Raw genomic sequence first — 22,788 nt, 5'->3', positions numbered from 1 at the left:
GCATCTATGGAGATGATCATGTGGTTTTTGTCCTTTTTGTTGATGTGGTGGATGATGTTGATGGAGTTTCGAATGTTGTAGCATTGTTGCATCCCTGAGATGAATCCCACTTGATCATGGTGTGTGATCCTCTTGATGTATTTTTGAATTCAGTTTGCTAATATTTTGTTGAGCATTTTTGCATCTACGTTCATCAGGGATGTTGGTCTGTAATTTTCTGTTTTTGTTTAATCTCTGCCTGGTTTTGATATTAGGAGTGATGCTGGCTTCATAGAATGAGTTTGAAAGTATTCCCTCCACTTCTACTTTTTGAAAAACTTTAAGGAGAATGGGTATTATGTCTTCTTTATATGTCTGATAAAATTCAGCAGTGAATCCATCTAGTCCAGGGTTTATGTTCTTGGGTAGTTTTTTGATTACTGATTCAATTTCATGGCTGGTAATTGGTCTGTTTAGGTTTTCTGTTTCTTCCTTGGTCAGGCTTGGAAGGTTGTAGTTTTCTAGGAAGTTGTCCATTTCTTCTAGATTATCCCACCTGTTAGCATATAGATTTTTATAGTGTTCTCTAGTAATTCTTTGTATTTCTCTGCTTTCTATCGTGATTTTTCCTTTCTCATTTCTGATTTTGTTTATGTGCATAGATACTCTTTTTCTCTTAATAAGTCTTCCTAGGGGTTTATATGTTTTCTCAAAGAACCAGCTCTTGGTTTCATTAATTTTTGCTATTGTTTTATTCTCCATTTCATTTATTTCTTCTCTGATCTTTATTATGTGCCTCCTTCTGCTGACTTTGGGCCTAATTTATTCTTCTTTTTCCAGTTTCAATAATTGTGACTTTAGACTATTCATTTGCGATTGTTCTTCATTCTTTAAATAGGCCTGGATTGCTATATACTTTCCTCTTAGAACTGCCTTCACTGTGTCCCACAGAAGTTGGAGGTTTGTGCTGTCATTGTCATTTGTCTCCATATATTGCTTGATCTCTGCTTTAATTTGGTCATTGATCCATTGATTATTTAGGAGCATGTTGTTAAGCCTCCATGTGTTTGTGAGCCTTTTTGTTTTCTTTGTACAGTTTATTTCTAGTTTTATTCCTTTGTGATCTGAGAAGTTGGTTGGTAGAATTTCAATCTTTTTGAATTTACTGAGGCTGTTTGTGGCCTAGTATGTGGTCTATTCTGGAAAATGTTCCATGTGCCCTTGGGAAGAATGTGTATCCTGTTGCTTTTGGTGTAGAGTTCTATAGATGTCTATTAGGTCCACCTGTTCTAGTGTGTTGTTCAGTGCCTCTGTGTCCTTACTTATTTTCTGCCTGGTGGATCTGTCCTTTGGGTGTTGAGTGCATATACTTTTATAGTGGCTATATCCTCTTATTGGACTGACCTCTTTATCATTATGTAATGTCCTTCTTTATCTCTTGTTACTTTCTTTGTTTTGAAGTCTATTTTGTCTGATACAAGTACTGCAACACCTGCTTTTTTCTCCCTATTGTTTGCATGAAATATCTTTTTCCATCCCTTCACTTGTAGTCTGTGTATGTCTTTGGGTTCAAGGTGAGTCTCTTGAAGTGAACATATAGATGGGTCCTGCTTTTTTATCCATTCTACTACTCTTTGTCTTTTGATTGGTGCATTCTGTCCATTTACATTTAGGGTGATTATTGATGGATATGTACTTATTGCCATTGCGGGCTTTGAGTTTATGGTTACCAGAGGTTCAAGGGTAGCTTCTTTACTGTCTAACCATCTAACCTAACTCTCTTATTAAGCTATTATAAACACAATCTGATGATTCTTTATTTCTCTCCCTTTTTATTCTTCCTCCTCCATTCTTTTTATGTTAGGTGTTTTATTCTGTACTTTTTTGTGTTTCCTTTGACTGCTTTTGTGGATAATTTATTTTATTTTTTGCCTTTAGTTAGTATGTGGTTGTTCTACTTTCTTTGCTGTTATTTTGTTTTCTCTGGTCACATGTATTTAGCCTTAGGAGTGCTTCCATCTAGAGCAGTCCCTTTATATATCCTGTAGTGGTGGTTTGTGGGAGGCAAATTCCCTCAACTTTTGCCTCTGGGAATTGTTTAATCCCTCCTTCAAATTTAAATGATAATCATCCTGAATACAGTATTCTTGGTTCAAGACCCTTCTGTTTCATTGTATTGAATATGTCATGCCATTTTCTTCTGGCCTTTAAGGTTTCTGCTGAGAAGTCTGATGATAGTCTGATAGGTTTTCCTTTGTAGGTGATCTTTTTTCTCTCTCTGACTGCTTTTTAAACTCTGTCCTTGTCTTTGATATTTTCCATTTTAATTATTATATGTTTTGGGGTTGTCCTCCTTGGGTCCCTTGTGTTGGGAGATCTGTGGGCTTCCATTGTCTGAGAAACTGTTTCCTTCCCAGCTTGGTGAAGTTTTCAGCAATTATTTCTTCAAATACTCTTTCTATCCCTTTTTCTCTCGTCTTCTTCTGATACCCCTATAATGCGAATATTGTTCCGTTTAGGTTGGTCACACAGTTCTCTTAATATTCTTTAATTCCTGGAGATCCTCTTATCTCTGTCTGCCTCAGCTTCTCTGTATTCCTGTACTCTGATTTCCATTCAGTTAGCAGTCTCTTGCACCTCATCTAGTCTGCTGTTAAGACCTTCTATTGATTGTTTCTTTTATGTTATTTCCCTCGGACTTCATCCGTTAGCTCTTGTGTATTTCTCTGTCGGTCCATGAGCATGGTTATGACTTTGATTTTGAGTTCTTTTTTCAGGAAGATTGGTTATATCTCTCCCCCTAGGCCCTCTGGTGTTTTTGTCTGAGTGATTTTTGGCTGGACTAGATTCCTCTGCCTTTTCATGGTGATAGAAGTGGTCGCAGGCAGGTGGAATGTTTGTCAGCTGGGAGAAGAATGTCCCTTCCTCCTTGCTGGTCACCTTGCCCTTCTCCACTGCCTGTCTCAATTACCCGCACACTGGGAGCACTCTCTGGGAAAATCTCCTGAGCTCCTGTGGGTGGGGTGGCCCTTGGCATAGCCTAGGGCTCTGTGGCTGGTCACAGACATGCCGGGTGTGTTCTCCTGTGAGAATGGCACCCCTTCACGCCTTCTGGACCTTTCTACAGCTTCCTCTGTCTGTACCAGTTAGTTGCACACCAGTTGCAGCCTCTGGGTCTGTCCCAGTTAGCTGCGCGGTGGGAGAAGACTCTGTGTGGTTGCTGTGGGCGGGGCTCTTCTCTGGCTGCTCTGCAGCTGTGGCGAGTCATCTGGTTTGCTTGCAGCGCTGGCCGGGGAAATGAATGGCAGGCTACTTATCGCCATGAGGGGCTTTGGGGCTGCATTACCCCCAAGGACGTTGGGGCACCTGAAGTTCCTTAAGATTCCTAGCCTGCTGGGCTCAGTGTGCTGGAACGATTTTGTCCAACTTTTGAACCCTTGTCCCTTCAAGACTTTTAAAAAGTGCCCGCTTTCTTTTGTCCCAGGGGAGCCAGATGTGGGGACCCACCCGCAGTCTCCGTCTCGGATCTTACTTTTCTGTTTCTCTAGTACACCATGCAATGTGTGTCTGTGCTCCTGGTGCAGATTACTAGGGCTGGTTATTTAGTAGTCCTGTGCTTCCATTCCCTCCCCACTCTGATTATTTTCCTCCCGCTGGTGAGCTGGGGTGGGGAAGTGCTTGGATCCGGCTGGGTCTCTGCTTTGTATCTTACCCTTTCCATCAGATGTTGAGTTTTCACAGATGTAGGTGTATCCTGGCTGTTGTACTGTATCTTCTGGTCTCTCTTTTAGGAATAGCTATATTTGTTGTATTTTCAAAAATATATATAGTTTTGGGAGGAGATTTCTGCTGCTGTACTCACACCCCCATCTTCAGCCCCTCTCCTATTCTGTCTTTTTTAAAACTGTTTTTAATGTTCTAGAAGAAATACACTTACAGACAATACAGAAAAATATACAGAAAAAAATGTTATCCATGTTTACTACCCAGGTCCCTGTATTTTTTTTAAATAAAAATTTTTTTTTCAGATTAGCTTTATTTGCTCACCGTGAAGATGGACCTGGAATCCCAGGAGACATTAAACTTTTTGACATATTTTCACAGCAGGTGGCTACAGTAATACAGGTTGTATGGCTTTTCTCCTAAGCTCTCAAGTCTTTAAAACTTTTCAACTGGTAGATCCTTTTGTAATTGTTGAAATAAATTATGTGGTTTTCTAAACATTCCAGTCAAGACAAGACATGCCTTCAGAGGATGTTGTATCTTTACAAGTCTCTCTCATTAATCTTGCTATGAAGTGTTACCCTGATCGTGTGGACTATGTTGATAAAGTTCTGGAAACAACAGTGGAGATATTTAATAAACTCAACCTTGAACAGTAAGTCAAAGCTACATTTTTGTAAAAATCCGCATAAAGCACTTTTTTTCCCAGATTTGTTTACTTAATTGCTTTTTGAAATGTTAGCATTTGTCTTGTTTTAAACATTTGTTAACATTCACTTGTTTGGTGCTAATCAGGGCAGACAGTGCAAGCAATTAATTGGTTGTGTACATTGATCAAGTAGTGACCTTCATGGACCATAAGAAGTCTTCAGGGACCAGTATCTTCAATTCAGATCCTTTCATATATATGAATGATTTAGTTTTTAAACTGTTAAGGAAACTGTGTTAAGCAGTATTTCCATAAGAATGGTTTCCTACAGATGAATATGTTGTGAAAAATTAGGAGCATATGTGTATTTAAGGTATGGAAATTAAATTGGTTTAAAATATTTTTCTATTTTGAGCTTTAATTTTGATACCATTAAGGAAAGTATATTTTTGCCTACATAGTCTTGCGGCATCCTCTAGTAGCGACTTTGGGCCATTCTGATTCCATTTTCCTTTTCCTGGCAGTCATTTCCTGTCCCATACTGCTCTTCATCTGAACATGGATGGGTCAAGCCAGGTGCCCCTTACCCTATATTATTTATAATTTCACCTCAAATAAACTTCCTTCGTTCCATCTTCTTCCATTGGTTTAGCTGCATCATGAAGATTTCTTCTTTTTCTTTTACATCTTTTTTATTCCCCTTTTTTATTTTGGTCACTCCCATTTTTTTGTGAACTAAAAAACATTCCAGATATTGAATGATAAATGGGAGATAAAATTAAATGGTGTATCTATATCTCCTCCTGCCAAGTGAATTTTAAGGTAAAATTAGACAAAAATTTAAAATCCCAACTTTGAAAGGTCTTTAAAATGCCCAGATATGCCATAATCTCCATAGAAAGCTCCTGTGACCTATTACCTTAAATTCTGCCTAGTTTTCCTTAATCACTGACATTGATACAGAAGAAATAGTTTATTTTTCTATTTTGTTGAATTGTTAGTTTTGCATAGATTTTTCTTCCTACTTATTTTCATCTTAAAAATACAGAAAAGCCCTAGGAACCTAACTACCACTTAAAATACTTTCTTAGAAATGTCAAATTCTAGACTGTCATTTTAACTCCAGCTACATAACCTGTTCATGAGTTGGAGACTCTTCTATCTTATTTTGTATCAATAAAACGCTAATAGGTGAATAAATATTTGTGTTTATATAGACATCTTTATCCTCTTGAAAGGAGGTCATTGGAGTATTTTGGGGTGATATGATTTACGTGAGCCATTTCCTTTAATGTATAAATGAAAATTTACAGATTTTTATGAACAAGTGCTATTTTGTGTATATAGAAAGTTAATTTTATCCATTAAAGAGCTGTTTTTCTTTTTGTAGTATTGCAACCAGTAGTGCAGTTTCAAAGGAGCTCACCAGACTCTTGAAGATACCTGTTGACACTTACAACAATATTTTAACAGTCTTGAAATTAAAACATTTCCACCCACTCTTTGAGTACTTTGACTATGAGTCCAGAAAAAGCATGAGTTGTTACGTGCTTAGTAATGTTCTGGATTATAATACAGAAATTGTCTCTCAAGACCAGGTAAGAGAATACCAACATGCTATATTAGGAAAACAGAGACAATGTAGTTATTATTTTAGACCTGGAGACAGACACATGAAATAGGAGGGGAGGGTAATTTAATGCCAAAAAGGTTACAAGTAGCTTATTCATTATATAAGTTATAAATTGAAGATATATAAAGAATTCATAAAACAGCTATTATCCCACCAGAAAGATAATAATCATCGTGAATTAGCATTTGGTGCGTCTCTTTTCAGGCTTTTATCTGTATATATATGAACATGCATATGCTTTCTTACAAAAAAGGATTATATTGTTTACACAACTTGAAACACTTGTGATAGTGACTTTATATGCTGATAGTTTCACCCCAGTGGGTTTCTATTTCTCATGTTGCAGGTGGATTCCATAATGAATTTGGTATCCACGTTGATTCAGGATCAGCCAGATCAGCCTATAGAAGACCCTGATCCAGAAGATTTTGCTGATGAACAGAGCCTTGTGGGCAGATTCATTCATCTTTTGCGGTCTGAGGACCCTGATCAGCAGTACCTGGTATGAGTTAGCTCAGTTATTATACCTCTTTAACAGCTTCCAGTGGAATCACATATAGATGTATCTCAGATGGTCTAATGCAGCTTGTGGTCTTAGGAGGTTTTGAAAGAATTGCAACTAAGAGATTAAGTGGCACTTTTATGTGTAAAAGCGTAATTGTTTATAAATTTCTAGAACTTATGAGGAAAATGTTGGTTGCTCTAGTTTCTTTTGAAGTTGTCCAAGAAATTGCAGAAAAGCCTATCTTCTCTGTCCAGTAATTATTCCATGTTCATTTTTTATACTGTGTGATGATTTTAGAAGCACCCAGTTTATAGTAAAATTTAAATTAAAAATAAGCAACAATTTTTATATCTAATTGTATTTATGTTTCCAAGGTTTGCAAATATAGGTTGTGTTTGCCTTATTGAAGATGTGTGAAAAAAGAACTTAAAATCCAAATTGCCTTTTTCTTAACTCCTTTTTCCTGGTTAAGAACAGTCAGATGAGGTTCTCCCTTTCTTTATCATTAGTCTTCAATAAATCTTTACAAAATGAATAAAACATGTTTCCTGAGAAGGAGTATTGGTGACTCCTGATTTAGTAAATGTCTCTTAGATAAATTTATTTTAATGAAAGGTAGCACAGATGACTGTTTAATTGTTGTTTGGACAAAGTAGTTTAACTATTGTTGGATCCTGAGGCTAAATGTTAGGCTGCTGTAATGAGGAACTCCTTTATTTGAGGTTGAGTCCTGAATTTTTCTGTTGACTGCTTTTGTCATAATTGACACTCTTGTACTCCTTCATTCATAACCAGTGTGAAAAAGAAGCTGATTTCTCTTGGTATTGTGATACCATATGCTTAGAGACACACATTTTGAGTACTGCAGGATCACACTGCACTGTGTGTGATCTGTACATGGTGACTAGCTGGTTTTTCAAATATTTTAACTGATTCTCTTGTTCCTGTGTCTCACACACACATGCTTGCATGTAGTTTTTGATGTTGTAGTATGCCAAATGTGGTAGTTGAGAAGTATGTCTTCCACATAAGGGCAATTGGGTATGTCCATTTACAGAGACCCTTAAAGTGAGGTTCATTAACTCTGACTTCTCCAAGGGGGACTGCATTCTCTTATCCATCTACCGTATTAGAGAAATTCACAAAACCCAAATATGTCACGCATTGTGTCACATGTTAAAAAATATTTAATGAATTCTTGTGGTTTTTCTGAAACAACCAGACATTTGTTTCACAATGGCTCTTTTAAATGTATTGCCATTTCCCTTGGTCAGTGGTCTTAGTATTTTTCTGAATTAGGAGGTGTGATACACCAGCAATATGCATATAGCTATTTTTGTATCATAATAGCTAACATTGAGCATTATGCCTTGTGGTACTGGTGCTGGTAACACTTGACATGAGTTATTTGTCTTTCTCAGCAATCATAGGAGAAATATACTACCCTGGGTTTTTTGTTTGTTTTGTTTATTATTTTTTTTATTAAGGTATTATTGGTATACACTCTTATGAAGATTTCACATGAAAAAATAATGTGGTTACTACATTGTGTCCCCCAATGCCCCATTGCAGTCACTGCCTGTCAGTGTATTAAGATGTCAGAGTCACTATTTGCCTTCTCTGTGCTACACTGTCTTCCCAATGATCCCTCCCACACCATGTGTGCCAATCATAATACCCCTCAATTCCCTTCTTCCTCCGTCCCTACCTGCCATCCCCCACCACTCCCCTTTGGTAATCACTAGTCCCTTCTTGGAGTCTGTGAGTCTGTTGCTGCTTTGTTCCTTCAGTTTTACTTCATTGTTGTACTCCAAAAATGAGGGAAATCATTTGGTAATTGTCTTTCTCCACCTCGTTTATTTCACCGAGCATACTATCCTCCAGCTCCATCCATGTTGTTGCAAATGTACTACCCAGTTTTTTAGGTGAAAATTTGACAGCCAAGAAAAGGTATATAATTTGCTCAGATCATGCAGGTGGTGTTAAGAGTCTACTTTTAAATGTAAGTCTGTCTTCAGAGCCTGTGCTCTGAGGTTACATACTCGCTGAGAGAATCACATAAGAACTCTTGGAAATGAAAGATTATACTGTGTTGATACTGTTAAACTGTTTTAGTTTGTACATGTGTATATGAAAACATTTAAATCTCTCTCTTACCCTAATTATCTCTGTAACCGTGGACAGATTATACAACCTCTCTCAGCCTCAGGACAAATATGGTTAGTATCTGTCTCTAGGGTTGTGATGACTTGATGAGATAAGAAATGTAAAATGCCTACCATAACAGAAACAACTACCATAAAGCCTAGTAATTGTAGGTATTCAAAATATGATAGCAACGATGATGATTAGAGCCCCCATTTAGTTTTATAAATGATTTATCACAGTGCAGAAAAGATTAATGTTTTTCGGGGCGGGTGTTTTTTTGGTCAGATTTTAAACACAGCACGGAAACATTTTGGAGCTGGTGGAAATCAACGGATTCGCTTTACACTGCCACCTTTGGTGTTTGCAGCTTACCAGCTGGCTTTTCGCTACAAAGAGAATTCAAAAGTGGTGGGTTTATTTTTAAGTATGTCACTACTTTCTTTCCTTTTTCCTCCCTCTGTGTGTGTTAGCTTTTTACTATAGAAAATTTCAAACATGCATAAAAACAGACAATGGTATAATAAAATCCTAGTTTCTGTAAGTAACTCAGTTCATTATTTACTTGTGTTAGATGTTCCGAACAGTGAGTGATATTGATAGGTTACATACTAGCTGAGAGAATCACATAAGAACACTTGGAAATGAAAGATTAAAAGTTTAAATTTATGTCAGAAGTTGTTTCTGTATTTAAAGATTATTTGTGAGACATTGATACTTTTATTACAAAATTGCTCTTGTTTTCCAAGAATTATTTTATTTTCTTAGAGTCTTTAAAGTAGTTATTGTAAAGTGATGCAAGAATCTCATGCAGAGGTTGCAAATATATAACAGGTAAGATCCAATTCAGCTTAGCTTTGCCTAATGAAAGAGCTCAGCATAGTAAAATCACCTCTCTCCAAAAGCCTGTAAATGAATAATTTTATTAGTTGTGTACATTTTTTATGTGCTTCATCCTTTTACAAACAGAATGGCTTACGTCCCCAGTGGTACAGTATATATAGTTTTGTAGAAAATACCTCAGTTTAATGTACCTAACATTGGACAGTGAGGTTAACGTTAAGGAACAAACTTTATAAACTTAATTTTCCAATAGTGGTAAAACAAGATTTATTCAAGAGACCTATCAGCATGACTTAGCAGCTTTGGGCCAGTTTTTATTAGACCAGCCTCCCAATCAGTCCCTTTTCCAGTATTTTATGTATAGATTTTAGTCATTTAACAATAAAAATAGCAATTATCATTTCCTTACTATGTGCCATACACTGTGTCATGGACTATGTACTTGGACTATTGTATTTAGTCCTTGTAACAAGTCTTTAACTGTTACCCTCTTTAAAAATGAAAAAAGCTGATTGCTTTAACAAATTTCAATGGTCAAACATGGATAAAATGCTTAATTTCACAAATTAGAACAGTGAACCTTTTTAGAAATCTAACTGGTAAAGAGAAAAAAATAAGGTTTGGCAATGGTGTGATGAGAATTCTTTCTCATCTAGTAATGATGGGAGTGTGAATTACTATAATCTTTCTAAAAAACTGGCAATATGTAACTAGAGCCATGGAAGATCTAGTAATTCCAAAAATGTACATTAAGGAAATAATCAGAGGTTCAGTAAAGCTTTGTGTATACAGGTCATTCATTATGGTATTACAGATTTTTTCCAAAGGGATTAAGTAAATTATATTACTACATCCTATATGTGGAGTATTTTCTAATCATTAAAATTATTTCAAATAATGTTTAGTGTCATGAAGAAAATTGTTGACAAGGTAAGTATAAGTTTGATACATGCTAAATGCAGCATGAGTCAGTCTAACTCTTGAGCTGCTGTAAAGTGGAAAACAAAACTACACAAAGATCTCAGTTACATGATATTTGCATAGAAGAAAAGGGAAGACATTAACATCAGAATTTAACCAGTAATTATTGCTGGGTGGTAGATTTAGGGATGATCTTAATTTTTAAAATTCTTCTATTTCCTGATTTTGTCAAATTGGGGGATGTGTCGCTTTTCTGATGAGAAAAAACAAATATCAAATACATAAAATTTGCAAAGCCACGAACTTCAAATGGATGTTTTAAGATGACATCCTTGCTTGATTTGTGTGCTCCATAAATGAGACAGAGAAGGAAGGTAAGGAGACCTCTGAGCTCAACTTTACTGCTGATGGTTCTATAGAAGTTTTACATATAAAAATGAATATTCTCAAGCAAGTTAATCATGAACTTAAGGTAATTTGAACTATTTTTTTCTTATTTTAGGATGACAAATGGGAAAAAAAATGCCAGAAGATTTTTTCATTTGCTCACCAGACTATCAGTGCTTTGATCAAAGCAGAGCTGGCAGAATTACCCTTAAGACTTTTTCTTCAAGGGGCTTTAGCTGCTGGAGAAATTGGTTTTGAAAATCATGAGACAGTAGCATATGAATTTATGTCCCAGGTGATGATCTGTTCGCTTTTCTGTGTTAATCAGTTTTGCTATGTTTAGTCACCCGTCTGTAGTTACGGTGGTGGTTCATGTGGATTTACTCTTCAGTGAATTTGTAACTACCCCTTTCCCACCGTCTTGGAACTTTTTAGTACTATAGTCATATTATTGGTTTGGAGCAGGAAAATTGATCAGTGACTGGGTGCTAATGAGATTTAAGGTTTCCAAGTGGATCATGGTAAAATTGTATCATGGAAAAATTATTTAATTCAGTTTCGGATTAAACAAGTTAAAACAAGTTTCTTTGTTGCAAATTGTCAGCATCTTTACTCTATCATCTGTGTCCTGTGCTTCTCCAAGAGAGGGCATTCTGATCTGAAGGGACTGCAGAACATCTCACAGGATGAGGTTTTGTGAGAAGTAACTTTGGAAAATGCTTCAGAAGATGATCAGTCCATGAATGTATCTTCTTTGTCCACCAGGCATTTTCTCTGTATGAAGATGAAATCAGTGATTCCAAAGCACAGCTGGCTGCCATCACCTTGATCATTGGTACTTTTGAGAGGATGAAGTGCTTCAGTGAAGAGAATCATGAACCCTTGAGGACTCAGTGTGCACTTGCTGCATCCAAACTTTTGAAGAAACCTGATCAGGGCCGAGCTGTGAGCACCTGTGCACATCTTTTCTGGTCTGGTAGAAACACAGACAAAAATGGGGAGGAGGTAAGAAGAGGGTCATTCATTTCTGGTCATGTTATAGGAGAGGGAATTATTAGCATGGAGCTTGTGCCCTGAAGGTGAAACATTTGAAGTGATGGAAAATCTGACAAAATTGCTTTGTTTTGTTAAATTAAATTAATGTATAGAGAGTTACATACTGTGGTGAAAGCTTCCACCTTGGGGCTATTGTAGCAAAGCAAGTTAATACCATTTCTTTTAAAAAATATACATAATGTATATAAACATACACAAATATACAAAACAATTATTTAAAATTAAATTTAATGTTTTAAAATATAATTGTGTACTTTAGAAAAATGAAGAGGATTTAAATTTGTTGCGTCCCTTTAAAACAGGAAAAAGCTACAGCCGTGTTGTATTTCTTTGTGTGAAATGGGACATTGGTGATTCACTAATCTCTTTAATACTTCCTCACTTCCCTTTTATTGTAGCTTCATGGAGGCAAGAGGGTAATGGAATGCCTAAAGAAGGCTCTAAAAATAGCAAATCAGTGCATGGACCCCTCTCTACAAGTGCAGCTTTTTATAGAAATTCTGAACAGATACATCTATTTTTATGAAAAGGAAAATGATGCTGTAAGTAAACTAATATTGTTGTTAGTGAACTAACAATATTTTCCTTCCTGCTCTTAGGAGATCTGATACATACAAAAGTTTACCATTCTGATACTTTTTTTTGTTTACAAGGGTCAGAGTTTGCAGAATTCACCTACTGTGCTGGTCTCTTTGACTGTCCAAAATCCTTTTCTGTCTATAGATGAATTTCTCTGATGGAAGAGCACATTATGTGCAAGAAAATTTTCATCACTTGCTTAAGAATATAATTTTAAAAGTCACTGAAAAAATACAAGATAATTTACAAATATATTTGATTTGTCATCATGTACAATTTTGTAATAATTCCTAAGTGGATTATCCTTTTAGCAGCATTAGTGTGTCGAGATTTGGAGGTTAAAATTTTGCTTTTGTTTTACTAGTTGGTGATTCTCTATATTTTTTTGTTTGTGTTTTGTTTTGTTTTGTTTTTGATGAATAGCCAATAATTATTAAACCAGGCATCATGTTCTCATCTCTCTTTTTTCTTAATTAGTCTGGTGATTGATGAAAATCACTCAAGCCTCTTGAAACATTTTATTATCTTTTTTTGTGTGGTAGATGCTTGATTGTGAAATTGTACATATTTTTTTGTAGGTCACAATTCAGGTTTTGAACCAGCTTATCCAAAAGATTCGAGAAGACCTCCCAAATCTTGAGTCCAGTGAAGAAACAGAGCAGATTAACAAACATTTTCATAATACACTGGAGCATTTGCGTTTAAGGCGAGAGTCACCAGAATCTGAAGGGCCAATTTATGAAGGTCTCATCCTTTAAAAAGGAAACAGCCTCACTGTACTCCTTTCCATGTACATCCAGTAAGGGTTTTATTATGCTAGGTTTCCCTTCCATAGATTGTGCCTTTCAGAAATGCTGAGGTAGGTTTCCTGTTTCTTACCTGTGATGTGTTTTACCCAGCACCTCCAGACACTCACCTTCAGGACCTTAATAAAGTTATTCACTTCGTAAGTGTTCAGGTCTGTCTGATCACCCCAAGTAGCATGATTGATCTGCTGTTTAAAATTCCTGTGATCTGTTAAAAAAACAAAAAAAAACAAACCACTCATCTCAGCTACTAATGGAGCTCTCCTTCCTTTTTTTCTATTTTGTTGACAGTATAATTTCCTTCATTACTCGGGAGTACTAACCCAAACGTGTCTGTCTCTTTGTTCTCTAGTCCAATTTGATATTAATTTAGAGGAAAGGAATACTGTATGTGAAATTCAGCTTAGGCTTTTCCCTAAATGCAAGATATGGCCATGTGTAATATTTTCCATAAAACTAGAATATGTTAATGCATGTTTGATCATTTTAAAGCATCATGGTGAAAACCAAAAGCTCTATTTTGCATATTTGGACTCAGCCATCCATTAAGAACTTCTTGTCCTCTGGACATATTTATCAAAATGATTTTGTTCTATAAAACAGAAAATTTGTGATCTATATAATTTATGTATAATGTATAACCTTCATTATTGTAAATTTAGGGGGAAATGCATCGTACAATTACCATGATTTTTTTTTTTTTTTGCACCAGTGAAACAATAAAGTTGCTATTAACAATTTTGGACCTTTTTCCCTTTTGTACTACCTTGATTAATAAAAGGAGCTAGTGAAGTACCAGAGTTTAATAGATACTGTTATGTTCACAGCACTTGTTCACCTCTCATTATAAGCACTTATTGACCAAGGCACTGTCTACTCCTTCATTTATGCCAGTTTGCTTTACTTAACCTTACCCTGCTTTCCTATGTATGACACCTCCACATAAACTCCCAAAAGGCTCACCACCTGTTATCTGTTGTGTAACAAATTATCATAAAACTTTGTCATGAAACAACAAATGTTTGATTTGGGGTCAAGAATATGAAAGCAGCTTAGCTAGAGATTCTGGCTCAAGTGTCTCTTGAGGTTGCAATCAAGATTTTGATAGGGGCTCCTGTCATCTGAAGGTTTGATCAGAGCTGGCTTCCATGGTTATTCACATAGCCATTATGCAGAAGCCTGCCTGTTCCTCTCCTTGTCCTTTTTAAGGGCAGTTTGAGTATCCTCACAACACAGCATTTGACTTACAGAATGAGTGACCTGAGAGAGAGAATAAGAGAAACCACAATGCCTTTTTATGACCTAACCTCAGAGGTGACATACTGTCATTTTTGCTTTATTCTGTTTGTTAGAAGGGAGTCACAAAGTCTAGCCCATATTCAAGGACAGGAGGAATTAAGCTCCACTTCTTTAAGAGTTTTTTTTTTCTTTGTTGGACATTTTCAAATGACCACATCACATAACTCATCATCTGCCGCTCCCATTGACAGAGATGTCTAGCACTTACTAGGTGTTAGGTTATTGTGTCCCCCCAAACTTCATATCCTAACCCCCAAAGATGATGTTGCGAGGAAGTGGGGCCTTCGTGGGTGCTTAGGTCATGAGGGTGGGCTCTTCATGAATGGGATTAGTACCTCTATAAAAGGCCCACAGCTAACTGGTCTCCTTCAACCATGTGAGGACACAGATTAGCAGTCTGCATCCTAGAAAAGGACACTCACTCGACCATTGTGGTGACTTGATCTTGGAACCAGCTTCCAGAACTATGAAGATAAATTTCTGTTGTTTATAAAGCTACCCGACCTATGGTATTTTGTTATAGCAACCCCAACAAATTATGACGTCAGGTTTTATAAGAATAAACATTGGAACCATTAAAACTGATCAAGAATGCTAAGCCTTCCTGTGGAAGCTGTGAGTCCATCAAACCCCTCCTGTACTTTGCAGATGTTACTTTGCTCTGTATAAACCTGATCATGGAGTGAGGTTGACATGTCTTTTATTCTCATACTCTGTAAAATACACAGCTGGAAAAGTAAAAGACATGACTTAAGGAGAATTCATGAGTTTGAGCTCAGAGGATGGATGGGTCAGAGGTAAAATAATATCAGTACAGGGTATAGAGTATTTCATATTTTTTTGGTTGAGGTAAAGAGACTGGATTTAAAGAAACCAAAATCTGCAAATCTGAATTTACAGATTCCTTTATTGAATAAAAATTAAGCACCTACCATATGCTAGACATAGGCACCAGATTTAAAGGTGAACAAGATACCCTAGCTTTGAGAATTTTGTTCTAGTGTGAAAACAGACTAGTAGTTAACAGAATATGGAAAGAATAGGAGAGCATAGGAGGTATTTCACGAGGGGAGCGGGGGTGAGGGTTAGGGAGAGACGAGAGGATTGTATGAATTCTCATGGGACTTAAAAGTCCCATAGCCTGTTTATCCTTGACCTACAGTACCGAAGCTATCAAAATTCAGTCTGTGAACTGAAGCAAATTTAACTCTTGTCTACCTGAATGAGATCAATACAGACAAAATGGACTAAGCATTTATAAGCTTTTATCCCAATTTGGTTATTTTATGTCCATTGAATCTAGTACAAAATTAGGGCTTGTGTTTTGTTTGCTCCCCTCGACTCGTTTTTTCTAGCAATTTTTTCTGTATTTTCTAAAAGTGCTACTGAATCTTAAATTCAAGGGAGAAAACCCTTCATAGATACACAGAAGCACTGAGCTTAGGGGCAGGCCTGATGTTGAATGGCACTAATTTCAAGACCAGGGAATAGTCATAAGACACATCTAGGAAGGTGTTAAAGTGGATGACCCTTTCTCACTGTGTTAGCACATTCCTGCCCTCGCTTTCCTGTCTCCACTTAGGACATCAGAGATTCTTTGAGTCCAGGTGACTGCTGCTCTGCCTTGAAATTCATGTTTCTGACTGGTCCTCTAGCCATGATTTTGGGAGCCCTCAGGTTACACCATCCTGGCCATTACAAGCCCTGGCTAGGTTGCAGTTTGTCACATCTGTATCAGTGCAGCTAAGAGAGGGTGGTGTTTGACTTGATCAGGTACTTGGAAGAACGATGAATGGTTGTAGTAGAGTTCATGTGCTGTGCTCAGAGACATTAGGAAATAGAACAGACCACAAGGAATAAATGTACTACCACAGGTACTAAGAGGGAATTTAAATATAAATCTAGATTTCAGAGGGCTCTCCCATTATATTTGCTCATGAAAATCCAAAGAAGTTCAAGCAAAATGGAGTTGAAAGGACTTTAATCATTCTTAATAATGGGAATTCCAGACTACATATTAAAGAAAGATGCTGGGTGAGGAAATTTCTAAAGAAGAATTCTCCTGTTTGCTAGGTTTGGCCCTGTGGGGATGCCCTGGAGATGGACTGCACACGCTGAGTCAGCTTACCAGTATCTACTCATTTGCTATATACTTGAGTGACGAGCCCTGGGTTTGATTAGACCACAGTTTTCTGGCTTCTGGTCTTTCAAACTAAGTCATGTGGAAGTGGGCTGGGATAGACCTCACATTGCCATTTACTCCTCTGGGACACCCTGCAGTGTGCCAGTGAAACTGGGTGGACTGGATATTTTAACACTTACTCCTGTCTTTAGCCTTAGATCAGAAATGGTTTCCTATGGCTAAGTAAAATCTTAGGCTGTGATTAAATCTATTTTTACTCATAGGGAAAGCTAAAGGCAAATACAAAGAATGGCTTCATGACCATTAGGTATAATCTCTTGCATCTGAAAGGCACACATTTGTAAGTTTTTTGTAAATGTAAAATTTGCTATGTTTTGTAACAGGTTCTGCCATTTTTTTCAAGCTTGCATTGTCTTTAATTATATACACGAAGGCAGTGGAATACTCATGAAACTCGAGAGAGAAAAAGAGATAGGAAGTGTCTTTGAGGAGGTAATTGCTGAAAACTTCCCCAATCTGGGGAAGGAGATACTCTCTCAGGCCATGGAGGTGCACAGATCTCCCAACACAAGGAACCCAAGGAGGACAACACCAAGACATATAATAATTAAAATGGCAAAGGTCAAGGATAAGGACAGACTATTAAAAGCAGCCAGAGAGAGAAATAAGATCACATACAAAGGAAAGCCCATCAGGCTCTCATCAGACTTCTCAGCAGAAATCTGACAGGCCAGAAGGGAGTGGCATGATGTATTTAATGCAATGAAGCAGAAGGGCCTCGAACCAAAAATATTTTATCCTGCAAGACTATCATTTAAGTTTGAAGGAGGGATTAAACAATTTCCAGACAAGCAAAAGCTGAGCAAATTTACTTCCCACAAACCATCTCTACAGTGTATTTTGGAGGGACTGCTATAGATGAAAGTGTTCCTAAGTTTTAATAGCTGTCACTGGAGGTAATAAAACCACAGTAAAGGAAGTAGAACAGTTAATTACTAAGCAAATGCAAAATTAAATCAACTATCCTGTAAGTCAATCAAGGGATAGACAAAGAGTACAGAATATGATACCTAATATATAAAGAATGGAAGAGGAAGAAAAAGGAGGAGAAAAAAAGAACCTTCAGATTGTGTTTGTAATAGCATATTAACTGAGTTAAGTTAGACTCTTGGATAGGAAGTTAACTTTGAACCTTTGGTAACCACAAATCTAAAGCCTGCAATGGCAATAAGTACATACCTATTGATAATCACCCTAAATGTAAATAGTCTGAATGCACCAATCAAAAGACATAGAGTCACCTAAGAAGGAACTAGTGGTTACCAAAGGGGAGAGGTGTAAGAGGGTGGGTGGGGAGGGAGGGAGAAGGGAATTGAGGGGTATTATGTTTAGTACACAAGGTGTGGGAGATCACAGGGAAAACAGTGTAGCACAGAGAAGGCAAATAGTCTGTGGCATCTTACATTGGGGTATGGGTGGGGCCTTGATAATATGGGTAAATGTAGTAACCATATTGTTTTTTCATGTGAAATCTTCATAAGAGTGTATATCAATAATACCTCAATAAAAAAAATTTTTTTAATGATATAGAGTCACTGAATGGATAGAAAAAACAAGACCCATCTATATCATGCCTACAAGAGACTCACTTAAAACCCAAAGACATACACAGACTATAAGTGAAGGGATGGAGAAAAATATTTCATGCAACTAACAGGGAGAAAACAGGAGTTGCAGTACATGTATCAGACAAAATAGACTTCAAAACAAAGAAAGTCACAAGAGACAAAGAAGGACATTACATAATGATGAAGTGGTCAATTGAACAAGAAGATATAACCATTATAAATATCTGTGCACCCAACACAGGAGCACCTACATATATGAAACGAATACTACCATAATTAAAAGGGGAAATAGAATGCAATGCATTCTTTCTAGGACACTTCAATACACCACTGACTCCAAAGAACAGATCAACCAGACAGAAAATAAGTAAGGAGACAGAAGCACTGAACAACACATTAGAACAGATGGACCTAACACACATTTACAGAACTCCACCCAAAAGCAGCAGAATACACATTCTTCTCAAGTACACATGGAACATTTTCAAGAATACATCATATACTAGGCCACAAAAAGAGCCTCAGTAAATTAAAAAGATTGAAATTTTACCAACCAATTTCTCAGACCAAAAAGGTATGAAACTAGAAATAAATTATGCAAAGAAAATAAAAAATCCCACAAAAACATGGAAGCTTCACAGCATGCTTCTAAATAACCAATGGATCAATGACTAAATAAAAACAGAGATTAAGCAATATATGGAGACAAGTGACACCAATAATTCAACACCACAAAATCTGTGGAAGGCCGTAAAGGCCATGCTAAGAGGAATGTACATTGCAATACAGGCCTACCTCCAAAGAGGAAAGTATTTTGCAATACAGGCCTACCTCAGGAAAGAACAATCCCATATGAGCACTCTAAACTCACAATTAACGAAACTAGAAAAAAGAAGAGCAAATGAGCCTCAAAGTCAGTAGAAGGAGGGACATAATAAAGATTAGAGCAGAAATAAATAAAATTGAGAAGAATAAAACAATAGAAAGAATCAATGTAAGTAAGAGCTGCTTCTTTGAGAAAATAAACAAAATAGATAAACACCTAGCCAGATTTAGCAAGTGAAAAAGAGAGTCTACACAAACAGAATCAGAAATGAGAAAGGAAAAAATCACTACAGACACCACAGAAATACAGAGAATTATTATGGAATACTATGAAAAATTATATGCTAACATACTGTATAGCCTAGAAGAAATGGGCAACTTTCTAGAAAAATACGACCTTCAAGGCTGACCCAGAAAAACAGAAAATCTGAACAGACCAATTACCAGCAACAAAATTTAACTGGTAATCAAAAAACTATCTAAGAACAAAGCCCTGGACCAGATGCCTTCACTGCTGAATTTTATCAAACATTTAATGAAGACCTAATACCCATCCTCCTTAAAGTTTTCCAAAGAGTAGAAGAAGAGGGAATACTTTCAAACTCATTCTGTGAGGCCAGCATCACTCTAACACCAGAACCAGGCAAAGACACCACGAAAAAAGAAAATTACAGACCAATATCCCTGATGAATATAGATGTAAAAATACTCAACAAAATATTAGCAAACAAAATTAAAAAATACATCAAAAAGATCATCCATCATGATCAAGTAGGATTTATTCCAGGGATGCAAGGATGGTACAACATTTGAAATCCATCAACATCATCCACTACATGACCAAAAGAAGGACAAAAACCACACGATCATCTCCATAGATGCTGAAAAAGCACTGACAAAATTCAACACCCATTCATGACAAAAACTCTAAAAAAATGGGTATAGAGGGCAAGTATCTCGACATAATAAAGGCCATATATGACAAACCCACAGTCAACATTATACGTAACAGTGAGAAGCTGAAAGCCTTTCCTTTAAGATCGGAAACAAGACAAGGATGCCCACTCTCCCTACTTCTATTCAACATAGTACTGGAGGTCCTAGCCATGGCAATCAGACAACACAAAGAAATAAAAGGCATCCAGATTGGCAAGCAAGAAGTTAAAATGTCCCTGTTTGCAGATGACATGATATTGTATATAATAAACCCTAAAGAATCCACCCCAAAACTACTAGATCAAATATCTGAATTCAGCAAAGTTGCTGTATACAAAATTAATATGCAGAAAGTTGTGGCATTCCTATATACTAACAATGAACTAGCAGAAAGAGAAATCAGGAAAACAATTCCATTCACAGTTGCTTCAAAAAGAATAAAACACCTAGGAATAAATCTAACCAAGGAAGTGAAAGACCTATACTTTGAAAGCTACAAAACACTCATGGGAGAAATTAAAGAAGATATCAATAAATGGAAACACATCCATGCTCATGGATAGGAAGAATTAACATTGGCAAAATGGCCATCCTGCCGAAGAAATCTACAGATTCAATGCAATTCTGATGGAAATACCAATAGCATTCTTCAATGAACTAGAGCAAATCATTCTAAAATTCATATGGAACCACAAAAGACCCCAAAGAGCCAAAGCAATCCTGAGAAGGAAAAATAAAGCTGGGGGGATTATGCTCCCCATCTTCAAGCTCTACTACAAAGCCACAGTAATCAAGAAAATTTGGTACTGGCACAAGAACAGAAACATAGAGCAATGGAACAGAATAGAGAGTCCTGATATAAATGCAACCATATATGGTCAATTAATATATGATAAAGTAGCCATGGACATACAATGGGGAAATGGCAGCCTCTTCAACAACTGGTGTTGGCAAAACTGGACAGCTGCATGCAAGAGAATGAAACTGGATAATTGTTTAACCCTTTACACAAAAGTAAACTCAAAATGGATCAAAGATCTGAATGTAGGTCATGAAACCATAAAAGTCACAGAAGATAACGTAGGCAAAAATCTCCTGAATATAAGCATGAGCTACTTCTTCCTGAACGCATCTCCTCGAGCAAAGGAAACAAAATAAAGAATGAACACATGGGACTACATCAAACTAAAAAGTTTCTATACAGCAAAGGACACCATCAACAGAACAAAAAGGCATCATACAGTATGGGAGAATATATTTGTAAATGACATATCAGACAAGGGGTTAACATCCAAAATATATTTAAAAACTCACACATCTCAACACCCAAAAAAAAAATAACCCGATTAAGAAATGGGCAGAGCATATGAAGAGACACTTCTCCAAAGAAATTCAGATGGCCAACAGGCACATGAAAAGATGCTCCACATCACTAATCATCAGGGAAATGCAAAATAAAACCACAATGAGATATCACCTCACACCAGTAAGGATGGCCAGCATCAAAAAGACTAAGAACAACAAATGCTGGTGAGGATGTGGAGAAAGGGGGACCATCCTACACTGCTGGTGGGATGTACCCTAGTTCAACTATTGTGGAAAGCAATATGAAGGTTTCTCAAAAAGCTAAAAATAGAAATACCATTTGACCTGGGAATCCCACTCCTTGGAATTTACCCAAAGAATACAATTTCTCAGATTCAAAAAGACATATATGCACCCCTATGTTCACTGCAGCACTATTTACAATAGCCAAGATATGGAAGCAACCTAAGTGTCCATCAGTAGATGAATGGATAAAGAGTTGGTACATATATACAATGGAATACTATTCAGCCATCAGTAAGAAACAAATCCTACCATTTGCAACAACATGGATGGAACTAGAGGGTATTATGCTCAGTGAAATAAGCCAGCCAGAGAAAGACAAGTGCCAAATGATCTCCCTCATTTGTGGAGTATAACAATGTAGCAAAACTGAAGGAGCAATATAGCAACAGACTCACTGACTCCAAGAAGGGATTAGTGGTTACCAAAGGGAGCCGTGTGGGAGGGTGGGTGGAGAGGGAGGCAGAAGGGGATTGAGGGGTATTATGTTTAGTACACATGGTGTGGGGGGTCATGGGGAAAACAGTGTAGCACAGAGAAGGCAAACAGTGAATCTGTGGCATCTTACTACACTGATGGACAGTGACTGCATTGGGGTATGTGCGGAAACTTGATAATATGGGTAAATGTAGTAATCAGATTGATTTTTCATGTGAATGCTTCATAAGAGTGTATATCAATAATACCTTTAAAAAAATTTTTTTAAAAGGTGGGAGGGAGGTTTGGCTGTCCTAATGTTGTGAAACCTGCTTTTTCTCCCCATGAGATAGTGAGTCTTGACATTTCCCCACATCCATATGGAATCAGAACAGTGTCATTATCTTTAATGATGTTTTTCCATCTTACAGGGAGCATGTTTGCCCAGTGTGTTATTCCACAATTAGCAGTTGTTTCTAAGTTCTATGTATTTGGTTTTGCTATGTACATTTGCTTATGTGTCCCATAATTTCTTCAGGAGAAATTAATGGAAAGAAATGCTGGAATAGAGGAAATGCAGTTACTGTTCTATAACTTGTTGCCAAGTTGCCTCTAGAAAAGTTGGTCTGATTTACAATTGAAACAGTAGTTAGCAATGGTGTCTGGTGTTAGTTCAATTTCCCAGAGCCCCCTACATCTCACCCTA

At 36.9% G+C, this 22,788-nt stretch overlaps 1 protein-coding gene across 1 annotated transcript in view; it reads left to right on the top strand.

The window, feature by feature from the left end:
• Positions 1-13,976, top strand: part of VPS35 (VPS35 retromer complex component) — a 38,157-nt gene extending 24,181 nt beyond the window's left edge. Inside the window, exons 9-17 of the mRNA XM_036911064.2 lie at positions 4,008-4,104; positions 4,209-4,357; positions 5,742-5,949; positions 6,331-6,486; positions 8,923-9,045; positions 10,901-11,080; positions 11,551-11,790; positions 12,240-12,383; positions 12,999-13,976. Coding sequence (XP_036766959.1) covers positions 4,008-4,104; positions 4,209-4,357; positions 5,742-5,949; positions 6,331-6,486; positions 8,923-9,045; positions 10,901-11,080; positions 11,551-11,790; positions 12,240-12,383; positions 12,999-13,178 — 1,477 coding nt within the window. The 3' untranslated portion in view covers positions 13,179-13,976. The remainder of the gene's footprint in view (positions 1-4,007; positions 4,105-4,208; positions 4,358-5,741; positions 5,950-6,330; positions 6,487-8,922; positions 9,046-10,900; positions 11,081-11,550; positions 11,791-12,239; positions 12,384-12,998) is intronic.
• The last annotated feature ends 8,812 nt before the right edge of the window (positions 13,977-22,788 follow it).

This window comes from Manis pentadactyla, chromosome 15 (genome assembly GCF_030020395.1).
Source record: "Manis pentadactyla isolate mManPen7 chromosome 15, mManPen7.hap1, whole genome shotgun sequence".
NCBI classification, from domain to species: domain Eukaryota; kingdom Metazoa; phylum Chordata; class Mammalia; order Pholidota; family Manidae; genus Manis; species Manis pentadactyla.
The sequence above is the reverse complement of the archived record's forward strand: the minus strand, read 5'-3'. Positions and strand labels throughout refer to the sequence as shown.